This window comes from Macadamia integrifolia, chromosome 11 (assembly GCF_013358625.1).
Source record: "Macadamia integrifolia cultivar HAES 741 chromosome 11, SCU_Mint_v3, whole genome shotgun sequence".
Lineage (NCBI taxonomy): Eukaryota > Viridiplantae > Streptophyta > Magnoliopsida > Proteales > Proteaceae > Macadamia > Macadamia integrifolia.
In genome coordinates, this window is record NC_056567.1 from 25,170,614 (window position 1) to 25,193,186 (window position 22,573).

The window sequence follows — 22,573 nt, forward strand, 5'->3', positions numbered from 1 at the left end:
TAGAACTTGGCTTTTTATTACATAAATAAATTCATATTTCATTTATGTGACAAAAAAAAAAAAACTCGTTCGATAATTAAATTTGGACTTGACTTTTGTATCCCTACCATCTTCATTTAATATGACTCCTAGCGATATAAGAGACTTTGTACAATAAATAGGGGGCCCAGCATATTTGACCGTTGATTTTCTTCACCATGGGTGATGGAAATTTTTAAAATATAAGTTGAATAGCAAAATATAATTTGTATAGATAGTAAATGATTGTATTTTGGTAGGAGGGGGAAGAAGACGTTTATTTTTTGATGGCAATTTAAAAATCTTTATAAAATAGGAAGAGCTCGTATGCGTATGCAGATACTTTTGGATGCCAAGATACATAATGGTGGCCCCACATCCTCTCTCTCTCTCTCTCTCATTCATATCAAACCAAACCCTCTCCATTATAAAATTTGTAACCTAGGCTCTTGCTTTGCCCAATTAGTATTTAGGCGACAAAGGAAACCCTTGCCCATATAACAAATGTACAGGAAAAGAATGCTGTCGGATTGAATTATCCTAAGCCCTCTCACAACAATGATTATTCTCTTCCATGAGTGAGGCGGTGCGATGAGCATCGGATGGCTGAGAGAATTTGAGCATACGCGCTGAGGTCCTCTCGACCATTCGATATTCATTGCACCACCACACTCATTGCAGATGATGTTTTTACCTCTCACAAGGGGTCGTGAAATGAACAAGCTGCTCCCCATTAGATGGCCTTGTGCCCTGTCCCATTGCCTGGGGCATTGGCGTAGGTCGTATGCAACCTGACACCGATCCTCAACCCTAAATGTCAAAATGTAAAAAATAAAATTTTTAAACAAATTGGTTGAGATCGGTGTCAGGTTGCGCACAATTTTTAAACAAATTGGCATCCCCAAAAAATAAAATTGCAATTTTTTGCTTACCAATGAGATGAGAGTGGTCCCCTATCATGCGAATCCACCATTGCCACGTGGCAATGCTATAATGGTTGGAAGTGAAGCACTAAACATCACCCTGCTGCGGTGACGCTTAGAAGTTAGAAGCTCCCTCTGACAGAATGGTCCTTTCCAGTCGTGCATAGTTTGGACATTGGACATATGAGTTCCTCTCTCTGGTCTTCGCTGCAGAAGAGCTCTTCCATTTGTCGTCTGCCATTTATACACTATTTGAAGAATTAGGGTTTATAACTCACCGTTTTCCCCTCTTTCTAAGTCACATCATTTCACCCGCATGCACAAGCGAATATAGGGTTAGGGTTTAGGGTAATTGCTGAGATGTCTGGTTACGGTAGTCGGTATGATGGCAATGGCGAAGGAGGTTACAGTTCTTCGGCATCTTATGCGCAGAACAAAGGAGTCGATAATGGTGGATCTTCTCCTTACGATGTATTCGAAGATAGAGACTCCCAACCCAAGGTTAATTGCGTGGATTTTTCACTCTCTATTTTCTGTTTCTTCTATTACTTCAATTTTTCCATTATTTCATTTTTGGGCCTACTGTTTATCGTTTTAGTGGCTTTGATATTTGTCCTATTTCACTTTTTTTTCTTTAGTTTGGATTAAGAAAAGAGAGAAAAACAATAACAGCTATTGGAGATTTGGAGCTGGTGAATTCGGTTTAATCTTCGATTAAGAGAGTGAGATTTTGGTTAAAAAAAAAAAAAATCTCAAAATGGAATTTGGAAAAAAGTGTTCTCTTTTGAGGATGATGGCCTGCTATGCTCATAAAAGGTGCTAAGTAGTTGACAATGATAGTTTCGATGATCTGTTCTCGATTTTCTTCATATGGGGCAGCTTTGTTTTTCTATACCCGTACAACCATTCATTGAAATACACACACAAAGATATAAATATTGTACGTTGTGAAGAAACAGAATCTTATTAACACCATCTTTCCTACACAACATGCACTGATAAAAGGAACTGAAATTACCTTGTCACTTCTCTGAATCCACGTGCCTCTAATGGTGAAAGGAAAAAAAGAGCATATTATGGTAGGAGAGTAGTGTTTGTTACCATCCTCCCTCCTCGAGGGGAAGCCTTCTCTTTAACGTAATTCAATGCAATGCTTTTGCAAGCTATGCCAATCTTTGAATGTGGTCTCTTTTGGAGGCTAGTAAACCCTTTCAGATGTACCTGAATTTATCACGTGAATGTGAGTTTTGACTCTCAGTCTTCTGATAAAAATTTGTGGACAATTAGATCTAACGAGTTTCTAACACTAGGTTGTTTTCTGCAACATATTGTCATTGTATCATTGTTGAATTTGAAATATATAATTTCATGGGCTAAAGAGTATTGTAACAGTCATTTTTTCTCTTTATGTACCTAATTTCCGTACTGGTTTGCTAATTGATCACTTAGTTCCTATCTGTGGAAATGCGTCTGTTCTCTTCATCTTTCCAATCCCAAATCTTGCAGATAGGCATTATTTATGTAATTTACTTGTAAACATAAGTTAAATAACTATCTCATTATCCAAATTGTATCAGTATGCTTCCCGTGGATCAGATCATGAAAGATCAAGGACTAGGGAAAGCAATCGGGATAGGGAAAAGGATCGTGATCGTCATCATAGGGACTACAAGGATAGAAGTATAAGAGAAGAAAGAGGGAGAGATAAATATGATGATCATGACCGTCGTCGAAGCAATGACTACGACAGGTAGAGAAGTATTATGTGAAATATGTGTGGGTGGCAAGCTTTTGTTTTATTTCTTTCTTTATTTTTTTTATATGTTGAATGTTCTATTATGTGATTTAAGTGTTATATGGTTTCTTCTAGTTGGTAGTGAGATCTTAAATTTAGGTTCATTTATGATTTCAAGCATCCTTGATTTTGTCTGTTCCATTTTCTAATGCATTTGTGGTTTTGAAAACAGGAAAAGCCTTATTAGTCAAGGACACAATGTCTTTCTTTATTAGGAATGGTTGTAATCATGTATTGCAAGAATCAAGTTAACGAAAATGACATTGTGAATTAACTGGTTGACCTCCTAGACTTTGGCACATCAATGTTGTGAGTTGACAAATGGATGTCAAATTGGATCTAGGTACTTGGATTCGCCAACCAACCAGCTAATGACAAACTTTAAATTGAGAAACTTTGCAACTGAACAAAACTGTGTAGTGTTAATTTTACCTTCCAAAGGAGGAGGGAGCCTAACTTATTGATTATTTTCTCAATTCAAGTATATTCATTTGGGTGTATTTTTCTTTGCAGGCATCATGATTATGATCGAGATAGAGATAGGAGACATAGACATAGATCAAGATCCCGTTCAAGGGATAAATCTAGGAACCGATCTAGATCACGCTCCCGCTCTCGGTCTCGTTCAAAAAGGTTCTTTTGAGGATTTCTCTTTAGTTCAAAATATTTCATATTGGCAGAGTAAATTTACATAATCTATTTGCTGGCCCAAAAGTTTAGGAGTTTCATGCAAGACATCTACTGTCTGGACATTCAAAAGTTTTCTTTGGACATGTATCGTAGATATTTGAGATAATTTTGTCTTGTACTGAAAAAAAATAAAGAGAGATTTTGTCTTGAGTGGGCATTGTTACTTTTTTATCGTCAGAAGTCAGAAACTTGTAAGGGTCAATCTTGTTTTGGTATAGGGCTTAGATTTTTCTAAATGAATTTCGTAGAATTAATAAGTGGCTGTAACTGTAGTTTTTCTCTACAGCAAAAGGACAAGTGGTTTTGACATGGCACCACCTGGTACTGCGGTGCTGCCTATTGCTGCTGCTACAGGTCAGTTTGTAGACTCTCAGCTTTTCCCGGGTTACTTCTTTGTATTTATTTAACTAGCTGAACTTACATCATAGGATAGTGGTAGTTTTCCCTTTCACTTTCATTTTGCAATGATTTCTGTAGCCATTTATGATTTGTTTTATTTCTTTTATGGAGTATTATTGTACTTTAGTTTATTTCGATCTGAAACTGAGAACCATTGTTGTGGTGTTGGCTGTTGTGTGTGGTTCTTTGTTTGTGTTTTGTGTTTATCATTTGGGTAAGAAGGCAATGTTGGACTACATGTCCCACTGTGCTACACATGGGCGTGATCACAGTAGATTTTATGTTCAACGGGGAACCAATGCACCGATTTGCTGGATCTTGTTCGCCTTCAACCGGCAACTTTTGTCATTTGGTAGTCTTACGAAATTTCTCCCAACATCTGCAGTGATGGAATTTATTTATTATTTTTCTTGAATTGCATTCATTATAGAAGACATCAAGAAGGAACTAATAAAATGAAAAGAAGGTGATAACTTCAGTTCTGGTTGTGTTGTTGCTCAACTCGTAGTAGCAACACATCTCAAATCTTTTTATTAACTAACTTATATATTAACTAATTTATTTTATATTGGTAATATAATGCAGGGCAATTGCCAGGTGTTCCTCAGACATCGCCTGGAACATTCCCAAACATGTACCCCATGGGAACTGCACAGGTATGCAAGCTAAGTGATTGAGGAATCTCTAATGTGTAACCTCTCTTTGGTATCCTAAGGGTTTTGAGTTAATGCTATAAGCTTAACAAATTTTGATATTTTAATTAGTTTGGGGCCATTCCCGTGCCTATTCAAGCTATGACACAGCAGGTAATGTTATTTATTTTTATTTTTAAATAAAAAATTTACCCCCCACTTTGGATTTCTCCGGAACTCCTTATTGATGGCTTTTCTGCCTCATATTCATAGGCCACAAGGCATGCACGTCGAGTATATGTTGGTGGCCTTCCTCCCATGGCAAATGAGCAGGTAGAAGCCATTCTCCTTGTATTCTCTTTCTTGTCTCTCTCCCTAGTCCCTACTAATTAGCAAGGAAACATCTGTTAAGTTTTGTGACATTATCACAATTAGCAATAGTTTATTGTTTCTCTTTGTATCTTGGTTCAGTTTGGTTCTAAAAATGTTCCATTTAATGTAATATCCTAATATAATATGTGGACATAGCTTTTCTTTCCTCCCCCCCACCCTGTGGGCCCTTGATAGGTGTGAAAGCAAATTAACATGATGAGTCCTAATTCCCATACCAATTGGAGAAGTGATGCAGTAATGTTTGTGGGGCCAGCTTGATCGGAGGCCTAGACAGAGAACCAGGTCTAAGTTGGGTTTTGGATCCAGTAGAATATCTAGACTTTAATTTGGGAATAATAATGTAATTTTTTTTTTTATGTTTTTGGGGAGATAGCTACATAGTAGTTTCAAGTTTCCTATATTTTTGAGTTCGTTTTTATTTTCTGTTGGAGTCTTTCTTATTTATATGGATGTAACCAACACAATTAGTATTGGATAGACTAAGGAATAGAAAAAATGGTCCAATGTTCTGCGTGGCTAGAACAACCTGTTGGCTGAATGTGCCTTTACCCTCCTCTCTTCTCTTTCTTTCGTCCAGCAGATTCGAGATTCGCCTCTTCGGTGAGTTCTCGTCCTTCCTTTCCCCTGTTCTTCATCTTCTTCTTCTTCTTCTATTCTTTCCTTCCCCTTGAGTTTCTGGTTCACCTCACAGTACCCTACCCTCACGGTACTACAGTGCCTACCCTTATCTGCCCTCCTTTATTCCTTATACCTTGGGGTTAACATCACTACACTAGAGTGACCTATAACCTAGAAGCTTACCTACCCTGACGGTACGACAGTGCCTACCCTTATCTGCCCTCCTTTATTGCTCATACCTTGGGTTAACATCACTACCCTAGAGTGACCTTACCTAGAAGCTTACTTCCCGAGTCAACCCTATTGTGAGAAACACAAGTAGTTTTTGGTCGGTTTCCGCCTTGGTGAATTTCAGGGGTTTTATTTCCTTTGTATGATCCATTATATGACCTGTTGACTGGTTGGAATTCAGAGGGTTGGGAGTTGTGAATCTTTACCTAATCAACAATTAATCAGGTCCTGTTCAAGTGAGTTCTCTCACTTGCAAGGCAACCTATCCCTAGTTTACTGTGCACATCGTGAGCTGGGTGTTGAAGTCTTGAAGACAACTTCAAATCATGGTTGTATGTTCAACTCTTTTTTTGTTGATTTTCCTAAATTGCCCTTCTTACCTCTCTTCTCCTCTTTTGTCCTTTAATTTGCATTCCATGTTTATCCCTATTAAATAAATACTATTTCCCTCCAGCTTCGTGTCAATAGCCCTTTTGGTTACCATGTAACTCCTTGAAGAATCTGGTTAATCATGAGATTGCCTTTACCCTCTTATAAGTGGGCTATATTTCTTTGGGTGGGCCATAACCAAACAGGGATTTTGAAGCTGGTGATAGCACCAAATTGGTATAAGATCCAAGTTTTTCCTTAAACTCGCCATGGATACCTTTGCTCTCCAAACTGGAGTTTGTTTTGCCCAATGGAAAGATTTCTTCCTATTCGTAGTTGAAGGGCTTGGTGAAATTCTAGTTTCAAACTCAATGGTAGAAATGTTTTTGAAACTTGTGAAATCATCATTAATTCTGATGATGATATTTTTGGTTGAGTTCTGTATTTGCTCTTATTTCGATGGGGCACAATGTCATGTTTCCTTCTCCTAAACATGCCATTGTAAGTCTATTGAAGCAACATCAATTGTGCAGCCACAAAAGGAGTTGGAAGAGAACAAACGAGGTGAAGAACCTACTGTTTCTACTGAGCTTATTGAGGAAGTGAAGTCTTTTCGAGCAGAAAACGAGTTTGTGAAAGATCCTAATGCGATGAAAGTTGTTCCATATCATGAGTTCATTATTCCTCACATGTTTCAAGACACAGGCATTTGGTTGAACTCAAAGCTTAATATTTTGGATTTTGTTCAAGTTGGAGACAAGGAGCAGCAAGCCCCCATTGGAGTGTTATTATTTCTATACTTCTACAAAATTCTAGGGTGAGTTTTTCTTAATACCAAGGGAATTGATGTAGTAACATTTGTGTGCGCCAACTCGAACCCGATTGGAGGTCTAGATAGAGAACCAGGTCGAAGTTGGGTTTTGGATCCAGTAGAATATATAGGCTTAAAAATTTGAGAATAATATTGTCGTCTTTTTATTTTTTATTTTTGGGGAATTCTTTTGGGTAAATTACATATGGGGTGTAACGTTTAGAGAAACTATGCATAGGGTTCCTCACGTTTCTAAAACTGTCTAGGGTACCCAAGGTTTTAAAGAATGGAATTGGAGTCTGTATTGGTCCCGAATTGATCAGAATGGGATCAATTTGGAATCAACCATAGAATCGGTTTTATTAAATAAAACAAAAACTCATCTCTTAAGCATGCTCAACACGTGGCCATGATCACCTCCCTTGGCGTTGTGCCACCACCATCCCTCTTCCTTGTCCCACCTCTCTCTCCCCTCTGCAACCTACTCCCTTTTCCCTCTCTACCCCCTTGTTGCCATCATCCCTCTCTCTCTCTCCCCCCTCTTCCTATCCTCCCCAGTCCTCTCTTTTCTCTCAACCTCTGCATCCTTCCCCTCCCCTTCCCTTTGCAACACCCCCACCTCTGCTCTCCCACCCCTCCCCTTCATTCCTCCCCCTCCCAACCCCTGTGCCCAAGCCCTCCTTTGCCTACCGCCCACCCCAACCCCAACCCCAACCTCAACCCCAACCCCAACCCCCTCTCCCTTCCTCTCGCTGCAACACCTCCTCTCTAAAACTCCCCCTTTCCTCGACCCACCCCACTCCATCCCTTCAATTTCCTCACCTCACACCCTTTGCAAACTCTACCATTCCCTGGGATGTCGACTGACCCCATCCCTTCACTCCTTGTACCCCCACCCCCGTTGCAAACTCCCCCTCCCCTGCCCCAGTTCAATGAAAGTTGCAGAAATGCTGGATACCAAGGAGACTCCGAAAATTAGAGTTGGAAGATTGTCGGCGACTGGAACACAGTCAATAGCTAGGACAGTTGCATTGAAGAGCAAAGGCTGGGGGTTTTTTGGCAGGTTTTAACATTGGATCTGCTAGATTTGCCGATCTGGATCGGATTGTCCCACAACACTGGATCTGGATCTGGATCGATGAGAATTGGGATTGATCATGGCCAATTCCAATCCGAATTGGCTGATCCGGCTGATCTGATCCCAATTCTTGTAACCATGGGGGTACTTCTCTCTTTAAATTTCAATTTTTCCCATAGATGTTAAGTTTGACACTCTTTTTCTTCTGTTCTTTGCTTCTCTTCTTTTGCTGATTTGTTGCAGCACTCACCCCCAGCGGGGAGAGAGAGAAATAGAAAGAGTGGAGGAGAGAAAGAGAGTTGGGGGGAGGGGGAGAAACAGAGCGAGGGAGGGTGAGAGAAACAGAGTGACGGCTGCTGCGGGAGCCGCGGATGTGCTAGGGATTGCAGCGGTTGCGATTGGTGTGTGGGTGGCAGGGCAGCAACAGGCGAGGTGTTCTGGTAGTGGTGGTGTGGGAAAAATTGGAGATATTAAAAATTATATGTGAAAGCATAGTTTTTAAAGCGTGAGGTACCCTAGGTGTAGTTTCCCTAAACGTTAGGTACCCCAGGTATAATTTTTTTAGTTTCTTATTATATTCTGTTCTTATGCTATTGCCAAACCGGTTGGGCTGATAGAGTTGTTTAATCTCCTTCGTCCCTAATTCTTTTACTTCTTATTTTGCATGCTGGTATATATCCCAGGGGCGACCCTACCTGTGCAAATTGGTTTCGAAAACTTGTTGGATAGTGAGATAACCCACTGAGATCATATCTGCCTGTTTTGAGTTCTTCTCTGAAGCAGTTCAAAAGGGGTTTGCAAAATCTCATGTAATCAAGTTTTACAAGTTTGAGTCAGCCTGTTAGGCCTAGGCGATTCTCACTTTTGGGCTTCAGAACTGTTTGATACAGGTTTAGCAGGCTGCAGTTCAATCTCTACTTGAGTTTGACTGCTGGTTCTGTGGTGTCAAAGGCAGCAGACAATCTCCTTTCCCCCTTGTTCAATATTTTCCTTATCCATAGTTTCCAATAATACCTCTCCTTGTTGCTTTATCCCTCTCTATCCCTTTAATTTTGCTTCATTCCAAGGGTATTCCCTAGCCTTTAATTCTAATCACCTATGTATCCCTTCCCCTATTTACTACCAAGAGCCTTTAAGATTCTCATTATTTACAGTTTTGCCACGTCCTTCATATGTTTGGGATAAATTACAGAATTCACCACTACCATTACACATTGAGCTGCTTAGGTACTTGGGTGGACCAGCTGGAACCTTATCGATCCCAAATGGGGTTTGGGGACCTGGGATTGTATTGAGAAGTTAGACCAAACTTCTAAACATGCCCATGGGATATTAAATTGGAGGTTTGGAGATCTCTAAAATTAAAGATCAAAAGTGTGTGGGAGGCCTGCCATTACTTATGTAAGTTGGTGGTGGTTACATGGCAGTCTTGGTATAGAACCTATGATGTGCTTCTATTCCCATTACTATTTTAAGGATAAAGAGAAGGGCAAAGCCTTGCCAAGCTTGCATGGTCCAGGCCTGACGCTGGTCGTAATGATCTCTATGCTTTTAGTGTTGTAACACCTCAACTTAAGGTGTATATGACACTGGGCTGTTTATATTTGTGAAATCAAATTATATATATCATAATAGTCTAATATGTTGCATTTGTAATCTTGTACATTTTCTAATAGTCTTTATACTTGATAAAAATAGTACAGCTAGTTACCTTTTTTTTTGTTTTTCTTTAGTCTTACCTGTAAGAAAAGGGAAATGTGAAAGGTGAGTATTGCTAATGTTATGTCTGTTCTTAATCTTACAATTTGGTAAACATTAACCTTCTATTTGTTTGAACCTTTCTAAACGGTTTCCCTCTTGTCATTTTGAAACAGACAATTGCAACATATTTTAGCCAGGTTATGTCTGCTATTGGAGGAAATACTGCAGGTCCAGGTTGGTTTAATCAACTTGTTTCATTTCATATAAACAGCCAGAGTCAATATATGAATGTGTAAATCTAAACATATGCAGAGGTGTATGTATTTAAATTTGTCATTTTAGGTTGTTCTCTTTTACTAACATTAGAGTTTGATTTTTAAAACAAATTTCATCATGTCATTTATTTTTTAGGTGATGCTGTGGTCAATGTGTACATTAATCATGAAAAGAAGTTTGCTTTTGTGGAGATGAGAACTGTTGAAGAAGCAAGTAATGCAATGGCATTAGATGGGATCATATTCGAGGTCTGCCGATTTCTTAAGTTCGAACTCCTTTTCTTTTTCTTCTTTCTTCATTTCCTTGATAAGAGGAAATGAGTTGCATAGGAGAGGATATCAGGCCAAAATATAAAGGGTGAAAGAATGAGCCTTTTCACATTTGTCGAAAACTGACGTAGAGATAGAAGCACTTTGGTCCTTGTTTGAATAAGTCTGTTGTAGTTTATACAGATAATTATTTTTCTGACCGTTATGTCTGCACAATCTTGTTGCCTGATTCTGGTTCAATTTTCTTTTAATCTAATGTCAAAAGACTAGTCTTTGGATGGTAATCGCCCAAGACCTATCACATTTTAACTAATGTATCTCTTGTCTTGCTAGGGGGTTTCTGTAAGGGTTCGAAGGCCTACTGACTACAACCCTTCATTGGCTGCTGCTCTTGGACCTAGCCATCCAAGCCCTAATCTAAACCTAGCTGCTGTTGGTCTTACACCTGGGTATGTTGGGCAGTTTATTCATTGAGTAGCATTGTTTTTTTTTAAAGGTAATTATTTTTCTTATTGATAAAAAAAACAAGGGTTGGGGTTTGAAAGTTGAGTTTATTGGGAAAATGTTAGTCACCTCGAAACTTCTCTAAGTGTTTGATATGTTGAATTCCTAATGGGCTTATCTTGGATTTTGATAGAACAATTTAACCCTGCAAGTCAGTGAGCTTTATAACTTTTGATCAATTTGATTTATGTAATTATAGTTGACTTATGCGGGAAGATTTTATCGGCCCTATGCGTTATTTTAAATAGATAGCATTAGTGTCAGTATTTGTTTGGTCACCTACTGTATAACCTTATTATGTTGATTTGGGTATGGTTGACAGAGCAATTGGTGGAGCAGAGGGACCAGATCGTATATTTGTTGGTGGGTTACCATACTATTTTACGGAAGCACAAATAAGAGAACTGCTAGAGTCATTCGGGTGCGAGCTCGTTCTTAGCTACCTTTTACTGAAATTCTAACTCATTTCTTCTGGGCTTTTTTTTTTCTTGACTGTCCATGGCTTTCCCTTCAATCCTTGTACAATGCCTCATAGGACATCTCAGATGCACTGAGGATTTTTGTTCTCATATAATTGCCCAATTGTTGTAGTTTTATCCTTACTGTTATGCTATCGACCCATTTGCAGGCCACTGCGTGGATTTGACCTTGTTAAGGATAGAGATACTGGGAACTCAAAAGGTTATGGTTTTTGTGTATATCAGGTTTGTGGATGAAGTGAAACTTTTGCAAAGTTGGAAAACATCTCTAGATCTTTCATGCAAGATTCTTAGTCGACTTGCAAGTTGCCTTAATTCTAGATCAAGGGCCAGTTTGATAACGTTTCAAGAAACGCGTTTCTGCCGTTTCTGTGCGTTTGATAAAACTGTTTCTTTCACTTGTTTTCAGAAATAGAAATTGAAATTTCAACCTATTTATGGTTCAAGAAATGACCTAGGCGAAACTTGGGGCCCGTTTGATAATGTTTCAAGAAATGCGTTTCTATCGTTTCTGTGTCCAGAAACAGAACAAAAAGCGTTTGATAAAATTATTTCGTTTCACTTGTTTTTAAAAATAGAAATTGAAATTTCTACATATTTATTGTTCAAGAAACGACCCAGGTGAAACAAGTAGACTTCTGGAAACGACTCGTGGCCATTCTTTCGTTGGTTACTATCGACTTCCAGAAACATGACTTATCAAACATCTTCAATTCCGTTTCTATTTCTAGAAACGGAAATTTATGTTTCTGCCGTTTCTGTTTCAAGAAATGGCAGAAATGTTATCAAACGGGCCCTTGTTTCGCTGTTTATTGGAATGAATCGTGGCCATTCTTTCGCTGGTTACTATCGACTTCCAGAAACATGACTTATCAAACACTTTCAATTCCGTTTCTGTTTCTAGAAACGGAAATTTATGTTTCTGCAGTATCTGTTTGAAGAAACGGCAGAAACATTATCAAACGGGTCCAAGTTCCTCCATTCTTTTGTTTTCTCCAACATCATAGATATGATTCTGCCAGTCCCCTTAACTATCTCTTGTTATTAATAAATCAATTCAACAGATTCTCTGAATAATTAATTTAGTTACTGAAACCCAGTTTGGAGAATAATGATTGATGTGCTCATCCTCTTTCCTGGTTTGTACGTTTTTGCCTCCTTTCAATTGTTGGAGGACCATTTCTTGTGATGTTAGTAAGCTAGTTGCATTCATTTCAGGATCCGGCGTCAACAGATGTTGCTTGTGCTGCACTTAATGGTCTGAAAATGGGTGATAAGACTCTTACTGTCCGCCGTGCCACTGCCAGGTTGGTGTTTTCTTATTTGAGGAATCATGGAAATAGTTAAAAACCCTAACTCGAATAAAAGAATGTTTTGCCACACCAGGTCATCATTTCCATTCTCTAGGTTCTTACCTTGTTCCACTCTTGGTTCGATAATTCAGACGAGCTTCCCTACTTTGTAGGAGAAAATAAAAATAGAATAGATATTCCATTATTTGGGAACACTTATTCAATAGGGTAAAGGTTCCTCAACGGCCCGTTGAGATGAGCTTATCTCAATGGCCCAAAGATCTGGCACATTCAGATCAGAGGAGCCTCAAATTTTGTGAAAGGGTAAATCCCAGTGTTCCCTGCCTATGTGTCAAAGTTCAGCCTAAACGGATATTGACAAGTGGCAAAATGAAGCTTTGAAATCTAGGGACTACGGAGGGTGGATGGTCATACACAGATGGCTGAAAAATACAAGGATGCATGCCAATACACGGAGGTACTTGATTGAATTAGGTTTTGAAATTTGACATGGGGCTATTCAATCCTGGACCTGTATTTTTAGTGGTCAGAATCGCCCCATCATCCAGCCACTTGGCTCCAATAGTCCATATCTCAATGGGGCACTCTAAGTTTAACCAAAATTTTAGAAATAATGATATACCGATTATACTTTGCAGCATTTTTTTTTTTGTAAAGACTTTTTTTCTTTATTGTTCCATCAGTTTTGGTGAGATCTACCCATTACATTGAAAGCCTGGGAATTTGGAAAAGGAAAAATTCCTGGTAGAGTTAATCTACTTTCCTTTGGTCCTTTTTTAACTTCAAATTAAGAAACGAGGGGTGTGTGTGTGTGAGATCTGCTGGTTCATTTTGTGGGAGCAGCTTTCTGTGTGATCTGCTGGTTCATCATAACAAATACCTTTTACTGATGCTTAGTTTATACCTTCATTTTTAGTAACTTCAAAGTTCAAAAATATATTGACTTGGTTTGAAAACATGTATAGTAATGTCAAATGTGTGTCTGTTTGTAATCTGCTGGTTCATTTCGTGGAAGCAGCTTTCTGTGTGATCTGCTGGTTCATCAAAACAAATACCTTTTTCTGATGCTTAGTTCAGACCTTTTTTTTTACTGTTACTTTAGAAATATATTGACTTGGTTTGAAAACATTTTATACTATATGTTCAAGTGGGTGGATGGCGCATGCTTCCACAAAGTGAATTACATAACCAGAGAGTAGAGCTGATGATCAAACTACATTAATTGTAATAGTGGCTCAACACAGTGGTATTATTGTTCTAAGTATAGCATGTTAGACTGGATTAAATACTTGTTGGGAGATCGTCGTTGGCAGGTTTTTGCAGCTTCTTCTATAGATAGATACTCTGAATTTTGATATTGGGCATGTTAGAAAAAAAAAAAAATCTAGGAAATGGAGGAACAATTGTCATGTTTAATGAGCTACAGATACTTCAGATTCATACCATTGCCTAACAAACTTCTTAATTCACTCTTCTAGCAGCATGCAGGCAAAACCAGATCAGGAAATTATATTAGCAGCACAGCAGCAGCTCGCAATGCATGTAAAGTAACCTAGCACCTTTCCCTTTTGTGCACTCTGGTTCCTGTAATCTCTTTTCTCCCACATTCTTAACTAATGTATGGTTCTGGATTATAGAAATTTGCCCTGCAGGTTGGTGGTGTAAATGTACCTGAAGTTGCAATGGGACCCAGAGGTCCTGAGGAGACTCAGACTAAAGTAGTTTGCTTGACCGAGGTACGATGTTTTTCTGTACAAGTCATGTCCAGAAACTTTCTGTGGGTCTTTGGTGTAGCTGTAACTTCTGTCAGTACACACAGAACTCACATGCTTGGGCTGGCAAAACGTGACCTACCCCAAAATTTGGGTTGGGCTTCAGTTGAGGGCTTGGGCCATGGGAATATTGCATGTGAAGATGTTTAAAGAAAAAGGGGGTTAAAGATAAAGGTGATGAGATCTGCGGGGAAGAGGCTTGGCTCGGTTTTACTTAGCTCCCTTGTTTTTTTATTTATTTTATAATAGTCATTTGAAGTTGCTTCTAACTTATTGTGCTCTAAGCTGATTCAAGATCTGTCAAACGAACGACCCCACTTAGGTAAATTGGAGTATAGACCATTTCTTGAAAGACCATCTTGGGTTGATTCTTTTGTCATGGGACTTGGGTTGACTCACCAACCTTTCCAAGGCGCAGTTAGGGGTGACAGAGGGTTTCAATCTGTTGTAATAATGGGTTTTAGGGAAAGTGTCAGTTACCAAACAAACTCTAAGGGTTTAATGGTCTTTGTAATTCTCTAAAACCTTCTCTCAATTGTTATAAATAAAGAGGGCTAGTGTCATATAAGACACAAGTCATTACCCCATCTAACATGATATCAAAGCCATAGGATCCGAAACCTTAAGGGCTCTCCCTCTTCTCCATCTCTTTGCCTCTTTCTCATCTCTCTCTCTCTCTCCCAATGCCTCCTTCATCTGCGCCTCCCTCAATCTCTCTTCATCTGCTTCTCTCTCATGGTAGGAGCTTCTTAAACCACTAAAGGGGTTTCGAGCCTCCATCTATCCTTCTCCTGGGCTCTCAGACTCTTTTTTGCAATGATTTGAGAGATTGAGAACCTTTTGTTCATCACTTTTTCAGGGTTTTCTCCCTGAAATCGTTTTTTCAATTGCCGGGATGCTTTTTCCCAGCTTGATGCTCCGATCGTTTTGATGTGTGTTGCGATTGGTGCCCCTTATCCTTGTAATGGTATGTACCGACCACTTTTTCGTTTGAGGTCTCCATTCTAGAGCTATCCCCAAAATTATTTTCTTAAAAGAGTTTTACCCTTTATCGATATATTTGGGTTTCTAGCTTTTTTTGGGTATCTTGGTGCTTTCTTTATCTCCGGCTAGTGGTTCTTTTATTTGCACAACCCCCTTGAGTAGCAACCATATCTACCAGCTCATCTATTTTTACTGGCAGAGACACCACGGCTCTTCCTACTTCCTCGTGCTATCAACCTCGATGGCACAAACTACCTTATGTGGTCACGCTCGGTCTACATCTCCATCAAATCCTGTGGCTATTACGGGTACCTCATTGGAACCACGAAGCGTCCCACCACCGGTCCTGAAATTGACAAGTGGGAGTGTGCCAACTTTCTGGTTATGGTCTTCCTTGTCATCTCCATGTTGCCACAACTTTTGCGTGGCTATCTTCTCATTGACTCCGCGGCGAAGATCTGGAAGTCTGTCCAGGATATCTATTCCCACGCAGGGAATGATGATCAGGTCTTTGAACTTTGCCAGAAGGTTTGTGATCTAAGGCAGAGAGGCTCACTCTGTCACAATACTACTATGAGTTGCGGACACTATAGACTGAGTTGGTTTTTTATGAGGAGTACACTCCTTCCACCCCTGAAGATGTTGCTGGTTTTCATAAGCGAGAGGACAAGATCAGGGTCTGACTTTCTGGCAGGTTTAAATGTGGAGTTTGATTAGCTGCGGTCCCAGGTTTTGAGTCGTACCCCTTTTCTTACCTTGGATCAAGCATATGCTGTGATCTAACTTGAGGACAGTCGATGTGCCACTATGCTTCCACAGCAAGCCACCACTCTTGAGAGATCTGCACTTGTCTCTGACACTCAGTCCCTTAATGCAACTCCACGGTCTGGTGGCTCCTCTAACAGGACTCTAGTGAAGTGCGATTACTGTGGAAAGGAGCGTTACACCAAGGAGCACTGTTGCAAGCTTCATGGTCGTCTTGCTGATACATCTAGAAAAGGGCGAGGGAAGGGTCATACCGGTACTTCTGGGCAGAACAACGATACTGAGAGCCCTGAATCTGACTCAGCTCTTAGTACCTCAATAGCCTTGCTATTATCTGATTAGCTTATTGTCCTCCGGCGCCTCTTGACACGTCCTGACTCTCCTGCACCAGCCACTGCGAGCTCTGCTCATTCCACCCCTTCTGGTTCAGGTATCTCCTTTTGCGGCCATACTATGTTTGTCCCTTCTACCCTTGGATTATAGATTCTGGGGCTTCTAATCATATGACAGGCCACTTACCTCTTTTTTCACAGTATCCTACTTGTCCTGGTAATGGTAAGGTCAAATTGGCTAATGAGACTTATTCCATTATTTTGGGAAAGGGCTCTATTAGCTGTACTCCTTCTTTATCCCTTTCTGCTGTATTGCATGTTCCTTCTTTTCCACTAACCTTTTGTCCATTAGAAGTCTTATTCCTTGCCTTAATTGCAAAGTCACATTTTTCCTGTCTCATTGTGTTTTTTAGGGTCTAGTGACAGGGGCAACAATTGGCTTTGGTAGGGCATGTAGTGGTCTATATCTGCTTGATGATGACTTGGCATTGGTCTCTAGTCAGGCTCTTCAGACATCTTCTACGTTACCTCTCATCTTTGAGTTATTGCAGTGGCATCGTTGGTTGAGACATCCCCCTTTGGGAACTTTAGCTAGAGTTTTCTCCTTCAAAAATTGTAATTCGAGTCAGTTTTTTTGTAAGGCATGTGTTTTGGCAAAACAAACTCGAATCACTTATTTTGTTTCTTAAAATAAAAGTGGCACTCTCTTTTCATTGATACATTCTGATATTTGGGGTGCATCCCGCTATGTGTCTGTCAATGGTTATAGGTGGTTTGTCTCTTTTATTGATTTTCATTCTCGGACTACTTGGGTTTATATGATGCGAACCAAAGGCGAGACCTTTTGCTGCTTTCAGTAGTTTCACCGTATGGTTCAGACTCAGTTCGGTGATAACATTAAGATCCTTCAAAGCGACAATAACCGTGAATACTTTGAAGGGTCCTTTCAAGCTTACATTTTCGATCATGGGATGATTCATTAGACTAGTTATGTGGATACTTTGGCTCAGAATGGGGTTGCTGAGCGGTAGAATTGTCACCTTTGTGAGGTAGAACACTCTTACGTTTGAGATGCATGTTCCTCCCCAGTACTGGAGCGATGCAATTCTCACTACTGCCTTTCTTATCAACCGAATGCCTTCTCGGGTTCATGCCTTTTGCCCCCTTAGGGACATTCTCCAAGGTTCCGTTGCTTTTCCTGTTCCTCCTAAGATATTTGGTAGTGTTTTCTATGCTCGTGATCATCATTCTCATGGAAAGTTTGATCCTCGTGGTCTCCGATGCAATTTTTTTAGATATGATCCTACTCAAAAAGGCTATCTGTGTTTTCATCCTCTTACTCGGCATTGGTTTGTGACTATGGATGTTGTCTTTAACGAATCTGCGTCATACTACACTGCGACACCTCTTCAGGGGGAGTCTCCTTCCACTGTGGAAGATGTGTCGACGTCTCTTAAAATTGCTATTCCTACTAGTATCCTGCTTCAGGGGGAGTGACACTCCTACTTCTACTTCTACTTCGCCTCCGCCGGAGATACGTGTGTATAGTCGTAGAGAGCAGACTCAGACCACTACACATCCAGCATCTACCCTACCATGCCAGTTGTCTCCTCTTGTGTTTGATCTTGTCCTCTTGGACCCTGGTAATTCTCTTTCTCCTTCTGTTGATCAGTCTCTTGACTTGCCTATTGCTGTTCGTAAGGGCATTAGGTCTTGTACTTTACATCCTATTGCTAAAATATTTCCTATGACTCACTTTCTTCTTTCTACTATAGTTTTATGTCTTCTCTTTCCTTTGTGTCCATTCCTCATACTTGGAAGGAAGCGAGTGCAAACTCACAATGGAAGGCAGCTATGGTTGAAGAGATGCAGGCTCTGAAGAAGAATGACACATGAGATTTGATGTGTTCCCTCACAAAAGAAGATAGTTGGGTGCAAGTGGGTCTTCACAGTAAAACAGAAGGTTGATGGTACAATGGATCTTGTCTTCTTATCTTCAAGAAAATTCTTATTTTCTTAGAACCTACCTACTACCTGTACTCGAAGTAGGCAAAATCATCAATCTCCCTTCTCTTCGCTCGCATGTTGGCTCGCTTCAGAAGTTATTTTGCTGCCTACACACCACAGGCTCGAGAACGAGACGAGATGCAGTGAGCGACAGTGAAGGGATTAGGCGGCTATATAGAGAAATACAAGGCCAAACTTGTTGCCAAAGGCTTCATATAGACTTATGGGATTGCTTACCTGGAGACTTTTGCTACAATTGCTAAGATGAACACAATTTGTGTTATCTTGGCTTGTGTTGCCAACTTAGATTGGGATCTCCAGCAGTTAGATGTGACTGCCTTCATGGGGAACTTGAGGAAGTGTATGTGGACATTCCTCCTAGGTTCACTTGCTCCAAAACCTAAGGGAAGGTATGCAAGCTGAAGCGTGCTTTGTATGGGCTAAAGCAATCCCCTCGTGCTTGGTTCAGAGGTTTTCATAAGGCTATGGTTGGTACAGGTTCTCTCAAAGCAATGCTGACAACACTCTGTTCATCAAGAGATCTGGCGGGAAGATTGCTATCCTAATAGTCTATGTAGATGATATTGTTGTTATTGGTGATGATCTTGCAGAAATCTCTCGCCTCAAGAGATACTTGAGTGAGGAATTCGAGATCAAAGATCTAGGACAACTTCGTTACTTCCTCGGCATTGAAGTTATCATATATTCTCGTGGGATTTACTTGTCTTCGTGGAAGTATATGCTTGATTTTCTCTCTGAGACTGGCATGTTGGGGTGTAAGCCGGCAGACATTCCTATTGAAGCTAATGGTCATCTGAGTAGCAAAGAAGGTGATCTTGTGGATAAGTGGAGATATCAGAGCTTGGTGGGGCGATTGATCTATCTGTCTTATACATGCCCTGACATAGCATTTGCCGTCAGCCTGGTTAGTCAGTACATGCATGATCCCTACTCCTCTCACATGGAAGTTGTGCTGCGTATTCTCCGGTACTTGAAATCTGCCCCAGGACGTGGCATCCTTTTTTCTCCTCATGATCACCTTGGGGTGGAGGCCTTCACATATGCTGATTGGGCAGGTTTCCCTTATGACCGTAGGTCTACTGGTTATTACACCTTTGTTGGTGGGAACCTTGTTACATGGCGAATTAAGAAGCAAGCCGTGGTTGCCCATTCAAGTGCTGAAGTAGAGTTTCATGCTATGGCATATGACATTTGTGAGCTCCTATGGTTTCATAGTCTTTTCACTGATTTGGCTATTCCTGCTACCCTTCCTATGAAGCTTTTTTGTGACAGCAAATTTGCCATTAGCATTGTTCACAACCCTGTCCAGCATGATCGAATCAAGCATGTGGAGATCAATTGACACTTCATCAAAGAGAAGCTGGATATGAGCCTTATGACTGTGCCTTTTGTTCCCAGTAGTGAACAACTTGCTGATGTATTTACTAAAGGTCTTAGTAGTAAGATGTTTCATCCTATTAACTGTAAGTTGGGCATATGTGATATCAATGTACCAATTTGAGGGGGAGTGTTGTAATAATGGGTTTTAGGAAAAGTGTCAGTTACCAAACGGACCTTAAAGGGTTTAATGGTCTTTGTAATTCTTTAGAACCTTCTCTCCATTATTATAAATAAAGAGGGCTAGTGTCATATGAGACACAAGTCATTACCCCATCCGACACAATCATATCCAGAGCTCATTACGTGCATTTGTTTCAGTTCTGTTACATCTGGATGTGGTATTTATGGTTTGTCCTAGTTCACCAGTTTTTATGGTTGGAGGGGGGGGGGTGTTCAAATAATTCAGTCGTTCATAGTATATAAAAAAGGTTGAAACTTGAATTTTGTGGGGGGCAAAGAAAAAACAATATAGTGGGAAGTGTTTGTATTCTCCAACTCACTGTACTCAATACTTGTTGGATTCCTATAATGGAAGCTGTTTGCATATGGACCTGAATCCATCCGTGCTACAAATTGTCCTGGATGGTGGATCCAAACACTACTACTTAGGGTTGTGTACTTAGGTTATTTGGGTAACTGGCTCCGGGAGTAGTCCCTGAAAATTGATAAACAACAGCAAAATCTTAGGTATTTGTATCTTGAAGTTTACGTGTTATTGCTTTGTGTTTTTTGTACCAAAAAGGTTGTATTGGCTGATGAGCTGAGGGATGATGAAGAGTATGAAGAAATATTGGAAGACATGAGGGAAGAAGGCGGCAAGTTTGGTATGTACTGTTTTCTATGGATTGTTTCTATTTTCTTCTAGCACTTGAGGAATTAAACATTCTGTGCAACTCATACCTGTCTATCTGGACATATTTGATGTGGAAGGGCACTGCTTAATTACAAAGGGCCTTCCATTGCCCTTTCTTTTATCTGGATGTTCTAACCAATGGATTCTGTTAAATATCTCCTATAATGTAATGGGACCAGATGAATGAACAGGTTTGAACTTTGAACTGGCGGCAGTTGCATGGTTCAAACCAGTCAGACCACTTATCGAGCTAGGCATAGTAGCATTACTTCTATTTGTGTGAATTTTTATTTAGGGCCCCATAAATCCTTTTGACAAGAGAGTTCGCCATTGTTAGCACTGACACATTCTGAATGGCTGGATGAATCAGGGTCCTTGGTGAATGTTGTGATCCCTCGACCAAATCCAAGTGGAGTACCAACCCCTGGAATTGGAAAGGTACTGATTATATTCTGCTATACTTATCATAATCCCCTGATCCTTTGTGTTCTAATTGGGCTCAATTTATAGCATCTGCTAATTAAACAACTGAGTGTAGTCCCAAGTTTGTTGGTTGAGATACAAAATGATGGGACAACTTAACTGGCATAGGATGTAGATGACTATCAATATGCTGATTCTTGTCAATGCTAGGGCGCAAATTATTCTTTAATGTGCCAATACAATTTGATGCTTCTCTTCTGAGCTTGCGTTCCCTAACAACCGCACCTTTACGTGCTGTTATTTTTTCTATTTGCATACTTGGATATCTTCAGGGCAATAGAATCAATGAACCTTTGTTGTTATCAAATGGAATTTCAGTTTGTATAAGACATCTATGGAAACTGGCTACATCTTTTTTTTTTTCTTTGGTGGAAATGGCAACTGGCTAAATCAGAGCTCTCAATTTGTGTTTCGGGTTATCCGATGAAGTCAGTTGTAGCTTTTTAACTTCCATCCAGGTGTTATTGTCAAATATTTCCATCTTCTGTAGTGCAATGTATGCGTAAAAGATGACAAGATCAGTTTCCCTCAGGCATTCTATCCTACACTATTGGTCATCCTCTGCCCTTTTGTCTTACACTTGACTACCATATTTATGGAATCACTATCGTCTATCGGTTTTTCATGTGCAACCATGGCTTAAGATGCAAATGTTACTATAAATTATTCCAGGAGTTTTTGAATGGTCTTTTTTAGCTCCTGGGTTTTAAATGGCCTGCTACAGCACTATGATGTATAGTGCCCGCCAGTATCTGTTGTTCAAAGCTTACACGATTTTTTAGTTTGCCTCCTAAGTGAAGTGTTGGGAATGTATTTTCAGGTGTTCTTGGAGTATTCAGACACAGCTGGTTCCGCCAAGGCCAAGGCTGCTCTCAATGGGAGGAAATTTGGAGGTAGAACCGTTGTTGCCATATATTATCCTGAAGACAATTATTTTAACGGAGACTTGTGATGAACAATAGAGTTAGGTATCCTTTATGTTTTGATGGTTTCCGAATTCCTTGCTGTATAGTAATTAACGGTTTGTTGTTGATTAGAAATAGTAGATTTCCAAGATTTGTTGTATACTTAACTCCCCTCAAAATATATATATATATATATATCTATTTTTATATTTCTATGCTTTTCATGGGGTTATCTGTTTTGTACATTAGAGGCATGAGGGAATCAACCTTGGGCAGTTGCTTGGGACTGCCAATCTACACACACCCACCAAGAGGGTTCTTTAATCTTTGTTGGGTGTGCCGATAAGAAATTGCATTCCGCATTCATCATGTCTTGTTTATCCATCCAATGGTTGAAATTTCCACGTCTCTGTCAATGTGGCAGATGAGGGTGGACAGAGAAGGAAGTCTGTATCGGTCTTACCTTATGGCTGTGACTTGGGATAATGATTCCTAAAGAGTTTGACCAGACCAGACCAGACCAGACCAGACCAGATATCAGGTTAAATAAAGTACAACCTGCCCGTGGTTTG

At 40.0% G+C, this 22,573-nt stretch overlaps 1 protein-coding gene across 3 annotated transcripts; it reads left to right on the forward strand.

Moving 5' to 3' along the window:
* Positions 1–1,093: 1,093 nt before the first annotated feature.
* Positions 1,094–22,150, forward strand: LOC122093820 (splicing factor U2af large subunit B-like). Of its 3 annotated transcripts, none has more exons than XM_042664319.1 (18): positions 1,094–1,442; positions 2,519–2,691; positions 3,250–3,369; positions 3,713–3,780; positions 4,411–4,481; positions 4,590–4,631; positions 4,731–4,790; positions 9,832–9,892; positions 10,070–10,182; positions 10,537–10,652; positions 11,030–11,128; positions 11,336–11,411; positions 12,405–12,493; positions 13,978–14,041; positions 14,137–14,235; positions 20,503–20,584; positions 20,984–21,051; positions 21,917–22,150. In XM_042664319.1, the coding sequence occupies exons 1-18, from the start codon at positions 1,302–1,304 to the stop codon at positions 22,046–22,048; spliced, it is 1,674 nt and encodes a 557-aa protein (XP_042520253.1). In that variant the 5' UTR covers positions 1,094–1,301; the 3' UTR covers positions 22,049–22,150. The 3 variants fall into 3 exon arrangements, with proteins under 3 accessions (XP_042520253.1, XP_042520254.1, XP_042520255.1); XM_042664320.1 differs by having other exon boundaries at positions 13,981–14,041; XM_042664321.1 differs by lacking the exons at positions 1,094–1,442; positions 2,519–2,691 and adding an exon at positions 4,048–4,177.
* The last annotated feature ends 423 nt before the right edge of the window (positions 22,151–22,573 follow it).

Excerpts from the sequence above, each read along its gene's own strand:
- LOC122093820 (XM_042664319.1), top strand. The coding sequence starts at position 1,302 with ATGTCTGGTTACGGTAGTCGGTATGATGGCAATGGCGAAGGAGGTTAC. Across the intron at positions 1,443-2,518 it reads ATAGAGACTCCCAACCCAAG|TATGCTTCCCGTGGATCAGA; the intron begins GTTAATTGCGTG and ends AAATTGTATCAG. Across the intron at positions 12,494-13,977 it reads GTCCGCCGTGCCACTGCCAG|CAGCATGCAGGCAAAACCAG; the intron begins GTTGGTGTTTTC and ends TCACTCTTCTAG.